The sequence below is a fragment of the Aegilops tauschii genome, chromosome 6 (genome assembly GCF_002575655.3).
Source record: "Aegilops tauschii subsp. strangulata cultivar AL8/78 chromosome 6, Aet v6.0, whole genome shotgun sequence".
In the NCBI taxonomy this organism is placed as follows: Eukaryota; Viridiplantae; Streptophyta; class Magnoliopsida; order Poales; family Poaceae; genus Aegilops; species Aegilops tauschii.
This window is the reverse complement of record NC_053040.3, coordinates 35,579,799-35,592,296: the sequence shown is the minus strand read 5'-3', so window position 1 is coordinate 35,592,296 and position 12,498 is coordinate 35,579,799. Positions and strand designations below refer to the sequence as shown.

The 12,498-nt window shown below is 51.1% G+C and overlaps 2 protein-coding genes and 1 non-coding gene across 4 annotated transcripts; 1 reads left to right on the top strand and 2 right to left on the bottom strand.

The window, feature by feature from the left end:
• Positions 1-239: 239 nt before the first annotated feature.
• LOC109736900 (DIMBOA UDP-glucosyltransferase BX8) lies at positions 240-2,472 on the bottom strand. The gene has a single exon (XM_020296118.3). The coding sequence runs from the start codon at positions 2,173-2,175 to the stop codon at positions 457-459; it is 1,719 nt and encodes a 572-aa protein (XP_020151707.2). The 5' UTR covers positions 2,176-2,472; the 3' UTR covers positions 240-456.
• Positions 2,473-4,359: 1,887 nt separating this feature from the next.
• LOC120967667 (U1 spliceosomal RNA) lies at positions 4,360-4,519 on the top strand. Its single transcript, XR_005761393.2, has one exon. It is a non-coding gene; the product is annotated as a U1 spliceosomal RNA (small nuclear RNA).
• A 651-nt stretch (positions 4,520-5,170) lies between these two features.
• Positions 5,171-7,650, bottom strand: LOC109736884 (uncharacterized). Of its 2 annotated transcripts, none has more exons than XM_020296104.3 (6): positions 7,389-7,650; positions 7,087-7,299; positions 6,818-6,994; positions 6,494-6,718; positions 6,234-6,362; positions 5,171-5,538 (listed from the first exon to the last, which is right to left on the bottom strand). In XM_020296104.3, exons 1-6 carry the CDS (start codon positions 7,509-7,511, stop codon positions 5,305-5,307), a joined length of 1,101 nt encoding a protein of 366 aa, XP_020151693.1. In that variant the 5' UTR covers positions 7,512-7,650; the 3' UTR covers positions 5,171-5,304. The 2 variants fall into 2 exon arrangements, with proteins under 2 accessions (XP_020151693.1, XP_020151695.1); XM_020296106.3 differs by having other exon boundaries at positions 6,230-6,362; positions 7,389-7,632.
• Positions 7,651-12,498: the final 4,848 nt, after the last annotated feature.

The following is a 12,498-nucleotide window of genomic DNA, read 5'->3' as shown; positions in this document are numbered from 1 at the left end:
ATCTTATCACCCTTCTTACGTACATAACTCGAAGCGGCAAGGTTCTAAGGCCTACTGTGTCGACCTGCGATGCACACCGCAAGCCGAGATATGAAAGAGCCTAGCAGTACCTCAGTGTTTGGAACTTGATGACGTGAGACACAGGTTGTGCTGGTAAGGAGCGATCTCGTTTTTATAGACATGTATAAAAAGGAGGCGAATTGGCAACGATAGAAAGTGAAATGAAGAGACCGGAGACAAAACGAACAGTGGAGCGTCTGTATTCAACTTCGTGCGATCTTTCCGTGGTTGATGCAGCCTGGTCCGAACGTTTTCAGACGATTTGATTTGAGGGCCCCCTTTGTCCTTTGAAGTACTCCAGACAAAATGCAAGCACTGGTCGAGAGGCGGGACAAACAAAACATTCGTGGGCTCGTGGCACAGCAACAAACTACGTACGGACTCGGGCACAGGTCTCTACAGCGACAGGATGTGGTTCACCAGCTTGTCGACGCTGAGCCGGGACGACCCACCATCAGCGACGGCCGCGGCCGCCCTGCTCCGGAGCTCCCGGGCACGCCCCCTCATCCCATCTCCCTCCTCGCCCCGCATCAGCCGCCGGACGGCCGCCTCCACCGCGCCCCGCTCGAGCACGCCGCCGCCGTCCAGCGCGATGCCCGCGCGCCACACGTGCTCCACGTGCCTCGCGTTGCCCATCTGGTCCCCGAAGCAGGGCCGGCAGAGCATCGGCACGCCCCCGCACGCGCCCTCCAGCGCCGAGTTCCACCCGCCGTGCGTCCAGAACCCGCCCACGGCGCCGTGCGCCAGCACCTCCTCCTGCGGCGCCCAGCCCACCACCAGGCCACGGCCTTCGGTCGCCGCGGCGAACCCGTCGGGCAGGGCGGCGCCGCGGGCGAGGCCCGGCCGGAGCGCCCACAGGAACGGCTGGCCGCTGTCGGCCACGCCCCACGCCGCCTCGGCCAGGTCCGCGCCGCTCATGCTCGCCAGGCTGCCGAAGCTGATGTACAGCACGGACGCCGGGGCCTGCGCGTCCAGCCAGTCGAGGCAGGAGCGGTCTTGCTGAAGAAGGCTGCTGGACGACGCCGGGGAGAGCTTGTGGAGCGGGCCGACGTCGAACACGGGCACGCCGGCGAGGTCTCGCCGGGTCGCCGCCAGGTCGGCGGCCTCCAGCGCGTCGAAGGTGTTGAGGAGGAACCCCGCCGAGGCCCGCACCGCCTCGACCGCCCGGGACAGCAGCTTGCACATCAGATCGTGCCCGTGACGGCCGCTGCTGTCGGCGCCCATCAGGTCCCGGACGCGGTACGGCGGCAGCTCCCTCACCGGTGCGTCCAGCTCCGACTCACCGCTCACCGGGAGGTAGCCCCTGTCGCAGAGCATGGGGTTGGCCACGAAGTTGCGGAAGCACGCGGCGCTGCCGGTGCGGAGCACCAGCGTCGGCACGCCCTGCTCCCGCGCCACGTCCACGAGGGTCAGCAGGTGCGCGTCGGCGACCAGGCACGCGACCTCGTCCCCGGCGCCGGGGGCCTCCAGCAGGGCGGCCAGGCGCTCCCGGAACGGCGCCTCGAGGGAGCCGTTGAGGGCGAGGATGTGCTCGAGGGTCTCCACCACCGTGCCGGGGCCGGCCGCCGGCAGGCCCTCGGGGACGGGGACGAAGTCGTAGGCCGGGTGGTGGGACGGGTCGGGCGCGTTGAAGCTGGCGTGGAAGACGGTGACGGCGAAGCCCCGCGCGTGGAGGAGGCCCGCGAGCTGGAACATGGGGTTGATGTGGCCCTGGTACGGGAGCGGGAAGAGCAGCACGCGGCGGCGGCGGCGGCACGGGCCGCCGGCAGTGGCCGTGTTTGCTTCTCCCGGCGCCATGGAGTCGGTCGATGGGTGTCGTGGCGTGCTGGGTTCCACTTCCAGGGAGGCACGCAGGGACCAGTGGGAGAGTGGCACTTCGCACGGTGAGTGAGCGGGCGGGAGGGGCGCGCGTGCGTATATGACGATCGTACGTACTACGATGTGGTTGGACGAGATGGAGAAGCACAAGTTGGATTCCAAGACAGATGCTCGTTTTGAACGGGAGATTGAGGATCTGGGGAACAGGACAAATGAGATGGAATCCGGCAAGGGAACTGCAGTTATTTTAGACAATTTTTTGCTCAGGCTGACCAGAGATCGAAGACAAGTTCCCATTTTCCAACCTTGTTCGATTGAAGAAGAAAAAAATTCCTTGTTCCATCCAATTATATTGAGGTATCACACATCCACCAACAATGTTCACCGGAATGAGGGCTAAGTGGGAGGCTTTTTTTTTATTACCTTCGAATGTCGCACTTACTTCTTATTTTCTTGTTCACCAATAAAGCACTGATATCTCGTTTCGCATGAAAATTATCAAGCATGTTTATTAGACTAGAAGAACATCTACAATAAAAATCCAAATTTTTAAAATTTATTTTGGATTTACTATTTATTAAGGAACATATGCACCCAGAGCCAAATGATCATTGTTTTGTATAGGTACTTCAGTTGCAAGCATGAGTTGGTCTAGACGCAACACGACCTAATCGGCCTCCCGGGACGCCCCTAGAGACTCTAGAGGCATCCGCACGCCACACCGAAACCTCCCCCTACCAGCCATCCAACCCCTCACCGCTGTCGAAGAAAGCCATCGATCCCTCATCCCATCTATTTGTTTGCATCTCTCCGTCCTCTTGTCCCTTTGTCGCTCCCTCGCCATGGGAACCCTACACCCCAATCTGCAACAACTCAAAGCATGCCCAATTTTTCACGCCGGAGTGAGATTGGTTGTGCAGAGCGCTCGCCACCATGGCTAGGGGCACGTCCCTAGTTGCGGTGGCGGCTCCATGTGCGGGTTGGTCTTCGGTCAGATCCGATCGGGTATGGCGTCGGGGGGGGGGGGGGGGGGGGGCGGTGTGAGTCCCGTTCTCTGCTGGATGTGGACCGCAACGGCGAGGTGCAGGCCTTTCGCATGTGGGTGGCCGGTTGATGGCGCTACGGTTCACGACTTGGTGGTGGTGATCCAGATCTGATCATCCGGATGGTGGTGACTAGAAACTATAGTGAAGTGATTTCCTACGGTTCCACGACGGTAGTGGTCATCGAAAGGTCTTTGGGAGTGGTTATCCAAAGGTCATTGTGTGGGTCGGCTCAACAACGACATTTGTATCGCGCAACAAGTCTTCCAATTTTCTTGATCTTCGGTTTCAAACTTTCTCGCAACAGTTTTTCGTGTGGTTTTCCGTTTCTTCTGTTTTCATTGCTATTCGCCTTTTCTTATTTCTTTTTTGCCTTCATTTTAATTTTATTTTTTCACCCTTTTGTTTTATTTACCCTTTTTCCTTTTCCTCCATTTTTTTTCTTTTTTAGTTTCCTTTCCTTTTTCACTCTTTTTTCTCTTTTCTCTAATTACTTTTTGTACTATAAATATAATATACAATGAATGCATTTTTAAATATACAGTGAATACATTTTTTAATACGGGTTGAACACTTTCAGTCTACAACAAATATTTTTATTTTAATATATGATGAACATTGTCCAAGTACACAACGAACATTTAAAAAATGCATCCATTTTTTAATAAAGAATGACCATTCTTTAATATATGATGATTGTTTTCCAAATACATGTCTAAAAGAAAGTCACAATACCGTTTCTAATATTTAATTCACATTTAGCAATACTTTTAAACATATTTATTAATTTGTATAACACATTTTGAACCAATTAATTAAGGACCCCGATAACGCTTGAATTTTCAGGATCTGACCATGGCAAATCAAACATATTCAATGGCTAGTTTAGTGACGCGAGGATGAAAATTTTAGTTGGCAAACATGACAACTCCGTGCTCAGTGTATTTTTACCGGAAAATTGCCGTGTGTGTCAACTAAACGTGCCATCCTCACGTCACTAAAGTTCCATAAAATATTCAATTCGCCATGATCCAATCTCGAACGTTCGAGGTTTATGATTTTGGTTAATGAACCACGATAATGTATATCACTTTTCGAAAAATAAGAAAGCGAAAGAACTAAAAGGGCGCTCCAGTTCCAGCCCATTTAAGCTGGTACAGGCGTTTACCCCTACTATTTACGTGTAAAGCGTCAAATAGGAGGACTCACACACGGTGCAGGACCCGGGCCGTCTGGGCTGCAACCGAACAACGAGGCTGATTGGCCCATAAGTCTATCGGCCCATACGTAGTATTCAGTTCGAATTAGCTCCCATCTTTGAAGCCAAGGCTGCAGCACAGATGCGCTAATTAACCGTCATTAGTACCACCTCGCTTACTGCATGAGGATGCTCAGAGCACCCTCACTATATAATCAGCGCCTAGTGCTCCGTTGCAACATACTTACCTGGACGGGGTCTATGGCCGATCAAGAAGGGTCATGGCCTAGGCTAGTGGCCAACGTTGCACTTGGTTGGTGCGTTGGTCTATCATCTCCTCAAATGGGAGAATGAACGTCATAATTTGTGATAGAGGGGGTACGCGTTCGCGCGGCCCCTGCCAATTTCTAAATTAAAATTTTAATGAATTTAGCACAAACTTATAGGTTTCAAAATTTATACTCTCTTTGTTCCTAAATATAAGTCTTTTTACATATTTTAATAAGAACAGAGCGTTATGCATTGTATTTAGGTTAGATTTTGCCCACTATAAAATAGAGAACACCTGTTTTGGGTGAAAAAACAAAGTGTGTATTTCACAATTGAAACTTTGTAAGACATGTCAGTGTAAAATACTAAAATTGATGATAATGTCACCCTTTCGGGGCGGCGGAGTGCACTGCAGTGATATGATGATGGAGAGGAGATGATGCAGGCACGCTTTTTTAACTTCGCCTCTTTTTCTATTCCCTGTAACTTTTTATGAGACGGTTTTTGAGTCGGAAGGAATATTTGTGAAAGCCTCTGTATGCATGTTGTGTGTGTGTGTGTTTTGCGGATTAGTATGGTGTGTTTTTCTCATTAATATAGTTCAGTAATTTATAAATTTGATTTGACATTTTTAGTGTAATACAACCATGGATATCTTCTGTCTTGAATTACATCTGTTTTGTCATCTCGAACGGGGTCAGACGGTGAATCTTGCTTCTTTTTCCACTCATCTGATTAATGGATGAAAACGACATGGATGCAGAGAGCCTTATGACACGCATGCATGCTGCTCCCAGCGCACAGCAGAGACAGGAATCATTATTCGAAAGAAGACTTTCACCTTCGGACACAGGCAAAGCAAAGCAAATCACAGCACCCTCAAGCACACAAGCAAACGGCGTTTTTTTCTTCATTTTACAGGAACAGCCTTTCCCTGTCATGTGGGGCATTGTAGTCGACGTTGGGGCCTTGGGGGATGATCCCGTAGGGGTTGATGGAGGGGTGGCTCCCGTAGTAGTGCTTCCTGATGTGCTCCATGTTCACCGTGCTGCTGATCCCGGGGATCTGGTACATGTCCTTGGTGTAGTTGAACAGGTTGGGGTACTCCCTCAGGAGCTTCTTGTTGCACTTGAAGTGAACGGCGTAAACCTGGAGAAATGACGAACCGCGGGTCAAAAATCAAAATGTATGCTTCTACATGGAAAGTCGTAGCATTTGGTTTCTTAATGTGTGGTGTGGGTTTTTGCTAAAAGAAGTTTGCAAGAAAAGTTTGATGCATGAAACTGAAATTAAAGTGGATGTTCTGGATGTAAAATGCACATTTTGAATTTTATTACTTCCTCCGGTCCATATTAATTGTCACTGGTTTAGAGGGCGCACTAAATTCTCGCCCTCTCCTATTTTTTCTCGGAAAGAATTGGACATCTCAGACAGTTCCCTGATTTTTAGTCCAGTACTAGTAAATTCTCACCAAATGCGATGACTTTGCAGTTAATAACTCAACCAACAGTTGGTACTTCTCTTATGGTGGTTTGGCCATTCTTTTCTCTCCATTTGCTTTGGGGTGGGGTGTGGGGGGGGGGGGGGGGGGGGGGGGGGGGGGGGGACAGAAGAACAATCAAATCTCACATGCAGCTGTCAGTTGCGTCCACTAGATTCATACCACAACTCTTTTGGTTCCACTGATAAGGTAGAGTGGACCACCTCAGCAAATTTTCCACATTTGCATAACGATAGATATGCACAAATCTAGCATCATTATACTTAGGACAATAATGGTTTAGTTGATCTTCACATTTTCATAATAATTCTAAAAAAAGCAGAAGAAACGAACCCATACATACCTCGTCAAATCTTATGAGCGTGACGAAGAGGCGGACGTCGGCCTCGGTGAGCTGGTTGCCGCACATGTACCGCTGCATGCCCAGGATCTCCTCGCACTTGTCCAGAGCCTCGTACAGCGTCGTGACGGCCTGCACGTTCGCACAGAAATGCTCGTCAGACACCCGGAGTAGCATCGCATCACATCACATCACATCACGTGGTGGGAGCATCCTAGTAATAATCCTTAAACAACAGCTAGTTTGCTAAGTACGTAACCTACCTCGTCGTATGGCCCCTGCTTCTTGGCGAAGCCGCACTTGTAGACGCCGTTGTTGATGGCGTCGTAGACGAGGCCGTTGACCTCGTCGATGGAGGCCTGGAGGTGCGCCGGGTTGAGGTCCAGCCCGGGGTTCTCGGCGATGCCGTTGAACTCCGAGTTGAGCATGCGGATGATCTCGCTGCTCTCGTTGTTCACCACCGTCTTCAGCTGCTTGTCCCACAGCACCTGCCATGGCGACCAAAGATCCATTTCCTTCCCTGCTCAGTTCAATCTCATGATCCAATGGGGATGAGGAGGAGGAGGAGAGGTTCAGTTTTGACTCACGGGAACAGTGGGTTTGCCGGTGTAGCTGGTGCTCGCGATCTCGTACAGGTCCCTGACGCTCTTGGCGCCGTTGAAGGGGTCGGGGTCGGCGCCGGGCACCTCGCCGGCGCTGGCCGGGAACACCCACCCCAGGTGGTCGTCGGACTCCCTGGTCCGCTCGAAGATGGGCTTCACAGACTAAATAAAGAGCCAGAAAATCTATTATCAGCTGATGCTCCAATCAGTTCGGTCATCACCGGAGGTTTGGTCTGGTTTGCGGGCCTGCTCACCGAGAAGCTGATGGCGTGGTCGAGGCCCTTGAGCTTGAGGTAGGCGAGGCAGCGGGACGCCCAGGGGCAGGCGTAGGAGACGTAGAGGTGGTACCTGCCCGCCACCGCGGGGAAGCGGGCGGAGGCGTCCCTCGACACGAAGCTCCGGAAGGTGGACGGCGTCCGGTCGAAGGCGCCGGTGTCGGTCACCTCGTCCAGCGCCGAGCGCGCCATCTGACAAGAAAACAGAGCACCAGCTAACCACTGAGCACAACTGACTCCGTCGACCGAGCACCGAGCAGCCGAGCGGGGACGTTAGTTACCTTGACGGAGGAGGAGGAGGTGGACGAGGAGGAGTGTCCGGCGGCGGCGGAGAGCGTCCTGGCGGCGGCGAGGCTGCGGCAGAAGAGGTGGGAGGTGGAGGTGGAGGGGACAAGACCCGGCATGGTCAAGCGATGGAGGGAGGGAGGAGGGTGTTATAGGCGGCACCGTGATGAACTTTGTTGTTGTTTATTGCCGGATTAGGGGTGGGCACCGGGGCAGGAAAGCGGCCAGGTGAGTGAGTTGGTCGGGCGGGGAAGCTGCGCGGTGGGGGGTGGGAAGGCGCCGGTGGCGGCTTCTTCACGTGATGGGAGCAGTGACGACGTGGTTGGACCTCGGACGGATGATAGTTTGCGGGAGGAAGCTGGCGTGGCGTGGCGTGGGTGGAAGCGCCGTGGTGACGGAGGAAGGGTTGCGCGGGTAGGACAGCGGCGGCTATGGCCGGGCTTCGTGATCGTTGACTCGGCACTGTGGGGGAAGGATGTTGCTCCAAGACAAATTGAGTTTTTTTTTTCTGAATACGCAAAGCTTACATAATAAGGGGCTTGCTTGGTAGACCCCCAACAAAACGTAGAAGGGCAGAATGGTCATACGGAAGAAGGGTATGCCCATCTCGTATTATACAGTTGTGGCTGGCGTACGTAGACCGCGCGCATGCAAAAAAAAAAAAAACTGCCAGCACGATCTACCGCCCACCCCATCTACTCGCCCGCCCACCCCGTCTACTCGCCCGCCCCATCCGATCGCCGCCGCCGTGGATCGCCGCCCTCCGACCCCGTCCGACCCCGTCCGACGCCGCCGTCGCCATCCTAACGGCGTGCGTCGCCGCATCTCACCGTCATCGTCCACCGTCGCGGACGTGAAGGGCCCGACGTGCCACGCCGCCTCCGCACCACTCTCCCCACCCCCCCTCCCCCCCCCCCCCACACACACTCCCCGTCGCGGATCCTGCCAAACGTTCGGCCGGTGGCTCGTCGTGCACGTCGCCGGCTGCTAGATTCAAGGCGGGGACAGCTGCCGTCGTCGAACGCCGGCGACGTCTACACCGCGGGGCAAGGTTTGTCATCTAAACCTAGCGGGCATGATGGATAGAAGTTAGGGCTAGTTAAGTGGCGAATCTAGGATGTAAATGGAGGGTAGGCTTAATTTCAAGAACGCTATATTTTTGTCATGACGACATCACACAATGTGCACACACCGCTGGGCAACCTCAACTAGTTGTTTCACACAACACTAAAAAGTGTTGTTTGAACCATTGCATTAAGAAAAAATTCATGGTAGCTGCTGGGTTCATGGATTACACGTCTTTCTCTTCTTTTGCAAACCAACATGAGTTTTTGTCCTTGTTGTAATCAACACTTCAAATGTTTTGCAGTTCCGTGAGTTAGGCGTGTTGACATGGACGAAGAATCCGCATTCGGGAGAGATGAGAATGATACTGATAAGGTGACTAAGACTGATAACGATAATTTGAACGAAGATGATGACAGCAGTGACAATGATTCCGTCTCGTCATATGATATCTTACCTTCGGATGATTTTCATAATAATGAACATGGCGCAAATAGTGAAAACGTAAGTGGCGTATATTTTGATTTTATTTTTGAATTTGCAAAGTATGGCATGGCTAACTATATATCTTTGTGTACAAATTTGCAGGAAGATGTGGATGTTGACAATGTGCAACATAGTTGGCAGGAATCATTTGCAGATAACTTGAGCCAGGTTAGTTGATAGATGTTGTACATCGATCAATAGTATGAATTAAATGATAGTAATTGACATATATATTTTCAAATGAATGTTGTAGGAGGAGTCAGATGATCCTAGCGGTGATCACGATGAGGGAGAGATCGATATTGAGGAGGCTCAAAGGCAGCAGAAGATGCTTGAGACACATTGGAAGGTCATGGCTATGACCTTTCGGTCGCAAGGGGATGCATACATATTCTACAACAATCACGCCAAAGAGCACGGGTTTAGCATCTGGAAACAGAAGGTGAAACGAGGTGCTTCAGGAATGATATGGTACCGGCGGTTTATTTGCTCCAGGGCAGGGAGAAGGCAGAGCAAGTTCATAACCATGGAGGGCCGCAAGCGCAGGCTTAGACCGGAGACTCGTTGCGACTGCGGTGCACATATGGTGGTGAAGCTGGACAGAGAACGTGGCGTTTGGTTCGTCGCATCATTCGTGGATGATCACAACCACGCGATGGCTCGGCCCGACGAGGTTTGCTTTTTGTGGTCACACAGACGGATTGGAGATGGCCAGAGGGCCGAGATATTGGCGATGGAAGCGGCCGGGATAAGAAAGCATATTATAATGGACAACTTCATCAGCAGAGACGGTTCGTACGATAAGTGCGGGCTTATCAGGAGGGACATTTACAATCTTTGTTGCAGAGAAAAAATGAAGCTCATTGCAAAGGGTGTTGCAGAGACGGCAGTTGGCATTATGAGGAGCAGGAAGGAGAAGGACCCTGAGTTTTTTTTGAGTATGTGCTTGACAAGGAAGGGCGACTGAAGAGTATGTGCTTGACAAGGAAGGGCGACTGAAGAGTATGTTCTGGTGCGATGCACAGTCGCGGAGGGACTATCAGGACTACGGAGATGTGGTTGTGTTTGATAGCACGTATAAGATGAACAGATACGGTATGCCGTTCGTCCCCTTTGTCGGAGTTAACAACCACCGTTGCACCACAGTGTTTGGTTGTGCCATCATTGCTGACGAGACGGAAGGGACATACGTGTGGCTGCTGCAGACATTTATGAAGGCAAACTGTCAGGTGAAGCCAAAGTCAATAATCACAGACGGGGACGCTGCAATGATCCGGGCTATTCAGACTGTCCTTTCAGATGTTTTCCATCGTCTTTTCTCCTGGCATATTGAGAAAAAATATGCAGAGGCGCCTGCATTACAAGTCACTGGATGAGTTCAGATCGCTCATGTACTATGCCACCTCTCAAGCGAACTTTGAGCAGAGATGGAAAGCTTTCTATGATAAGTGGAAGACGGATAGAACTGAAGAGTGGCTTGACAGGATGTACAGGAAGAGGAGACTTTGGGCAGCTTCATATCTTTCCGATGGTTTTTTCCTTTCTATGCGAAGTAACCAGAGGAGTGAAAGCCTCAACTCCTGCCTTCACCTTCACCTGGACTACGGTATGACACTTGTTGATTTGGTGGTGCATTATGAGAACCGTATAGTTCGCCTGCGTGAGAACGAGGCGTACGATGACTGCGAGGCATTCCAGAAGGAACCACCGTCGGTTACTGAATATAAGGCCCTTGAGAAGCATGCCGCCAAAGTATTCACACCTGCTAATTTCTACATCCTGCAAGATGATTTGCATAAGATGGGTCAGTTGGAGATATTTGAGACGCTCGTGGGAATTGGGCGTCAGACATTCATGGTGACATGGAAGGATAACCACAAGTTCAGGTACAATGTTGTTTATGAACCAGGTAACTCAGAAGAAACTATTACATGCAGTTGTCTTAGGATGGTTCGGAAAGGGCTGCCATGCAAACACATTCTCTTTGTTCTCCATCATCTGAACTTAACTGAAATACCAAAGTGTTGTGTCCTGCATCGGTTGTCCAAACATGCGAGAGATGGGTTGCCTGTGCAGCGGAAGAGTGATATGTTTGGATGGGGTTGGTCAGGGCCATTGGAGAGAGAACGGTATAGTGCAATAACCATTAAAACCGCAGAAGCTGCTCATGTTGCAGCAAATGATCCCTTCTTGTTCGACGAGTTGATGAAGTGTCTGGACAACATAATAGCGCAGAAAAAGATTTCAGAGGAGGAACTTATAGGAAGTAGAAGGTATTCTATGCTTAAGATGGACGCAAGTTAGGCGCAACAAGTTGAGCCTGGTATTGGTGATCCTCATAAAGTTTCGACGAAGGGTGGACCTAAGAAGGGGCGGTCAAAGGGGGGGCCCGACGTTACAAAGAATGCTAGGCCAAAAGATTTTACCGAGAAGAAAAGTGGTCCTTTGTGCAGTCTGTGTAGTCTCCCAGGTCATAACAAGGTTACATGTAGTCTGAACGAGAAGTGAGTTGCTACCTTTTTGTTTTGTTATGTTCCCAATTTGATTTCACCGACTTTATTTTCTCACCCATTTTTTTATATTTTGTTCAGGAATCGGGCGTAGAGAAGCAGCTTGGTTGGTTGGAAGAATAAAAGTGGTCGCCCGAGTCATGTATGAATAACCTATGCTGTTTTTTATTCGTACGTGTGTGCATGAAAACTTGATAAGTGATTTGTACTGTTATGTGATGATTTGTACCATTTCTATCTGCAGTTTGGAAATTCTGTTTATTTTGTTTGATGATGATTTGTATGTCTTTGTACTGTGATAAAATGCGGCCGGCCGCGGCTATTTTGTACTGTTTTATATGCCTCTATACTGTGCTGAAATGCGGCCGGCCACTGCTTTCTGTCAAAAGAGCAAGTTAGAAAAAAAATACCCAACCACCGTTGTTGGGCCCATACTAGCGGGCAGAACCTACCCAAATCAAGCCTTAAGGCGACTCGGGCGGCTGATTCAGCCCACTAATGGGCACATAAACGGGGTTCAACGGGGCTGCGGGTGGTAATTGTTGGGGAACGTAGTAATTTCAAAAAAATTCCTACGCACACATAGGATCATGGTGATGCATAGCAACGAGAGGGGAGAGTGTTGTCGACGTACCCTCGTAGACCGAAAGCGAAAGCGTTAGCACAACGCGGTTGATGTAGTCGTACGTCTTCACGATCCGACCGATCAAGTACCGAACGCACGGCACCTCCGAGTTCAGCACACGTTTAGCTCGATGACGTCCCTCGAACTCCGATCCAGCCGAGCTTTGAGGGAAAGTTCCATCAGCACGACAGCGTGGTGATGATGATGATGTTCTACCGACGTAGGGCTTCGCCTAAGCACCGCTACGATATTATCGAGGTGGATTATGGTGGAGGGGGGCACCGCACACGGCTAAGAGATCAAGAGATCAATTGTTGTGTCTATGGGGTGCCCCCTGCCCCTGTATATAAAGGAGCAAGGGAGGGAGAGGCAGCAGGCCAGGAGGAGGCGCGCCAGGAGGAGTCCTACTCCCACCGGGAG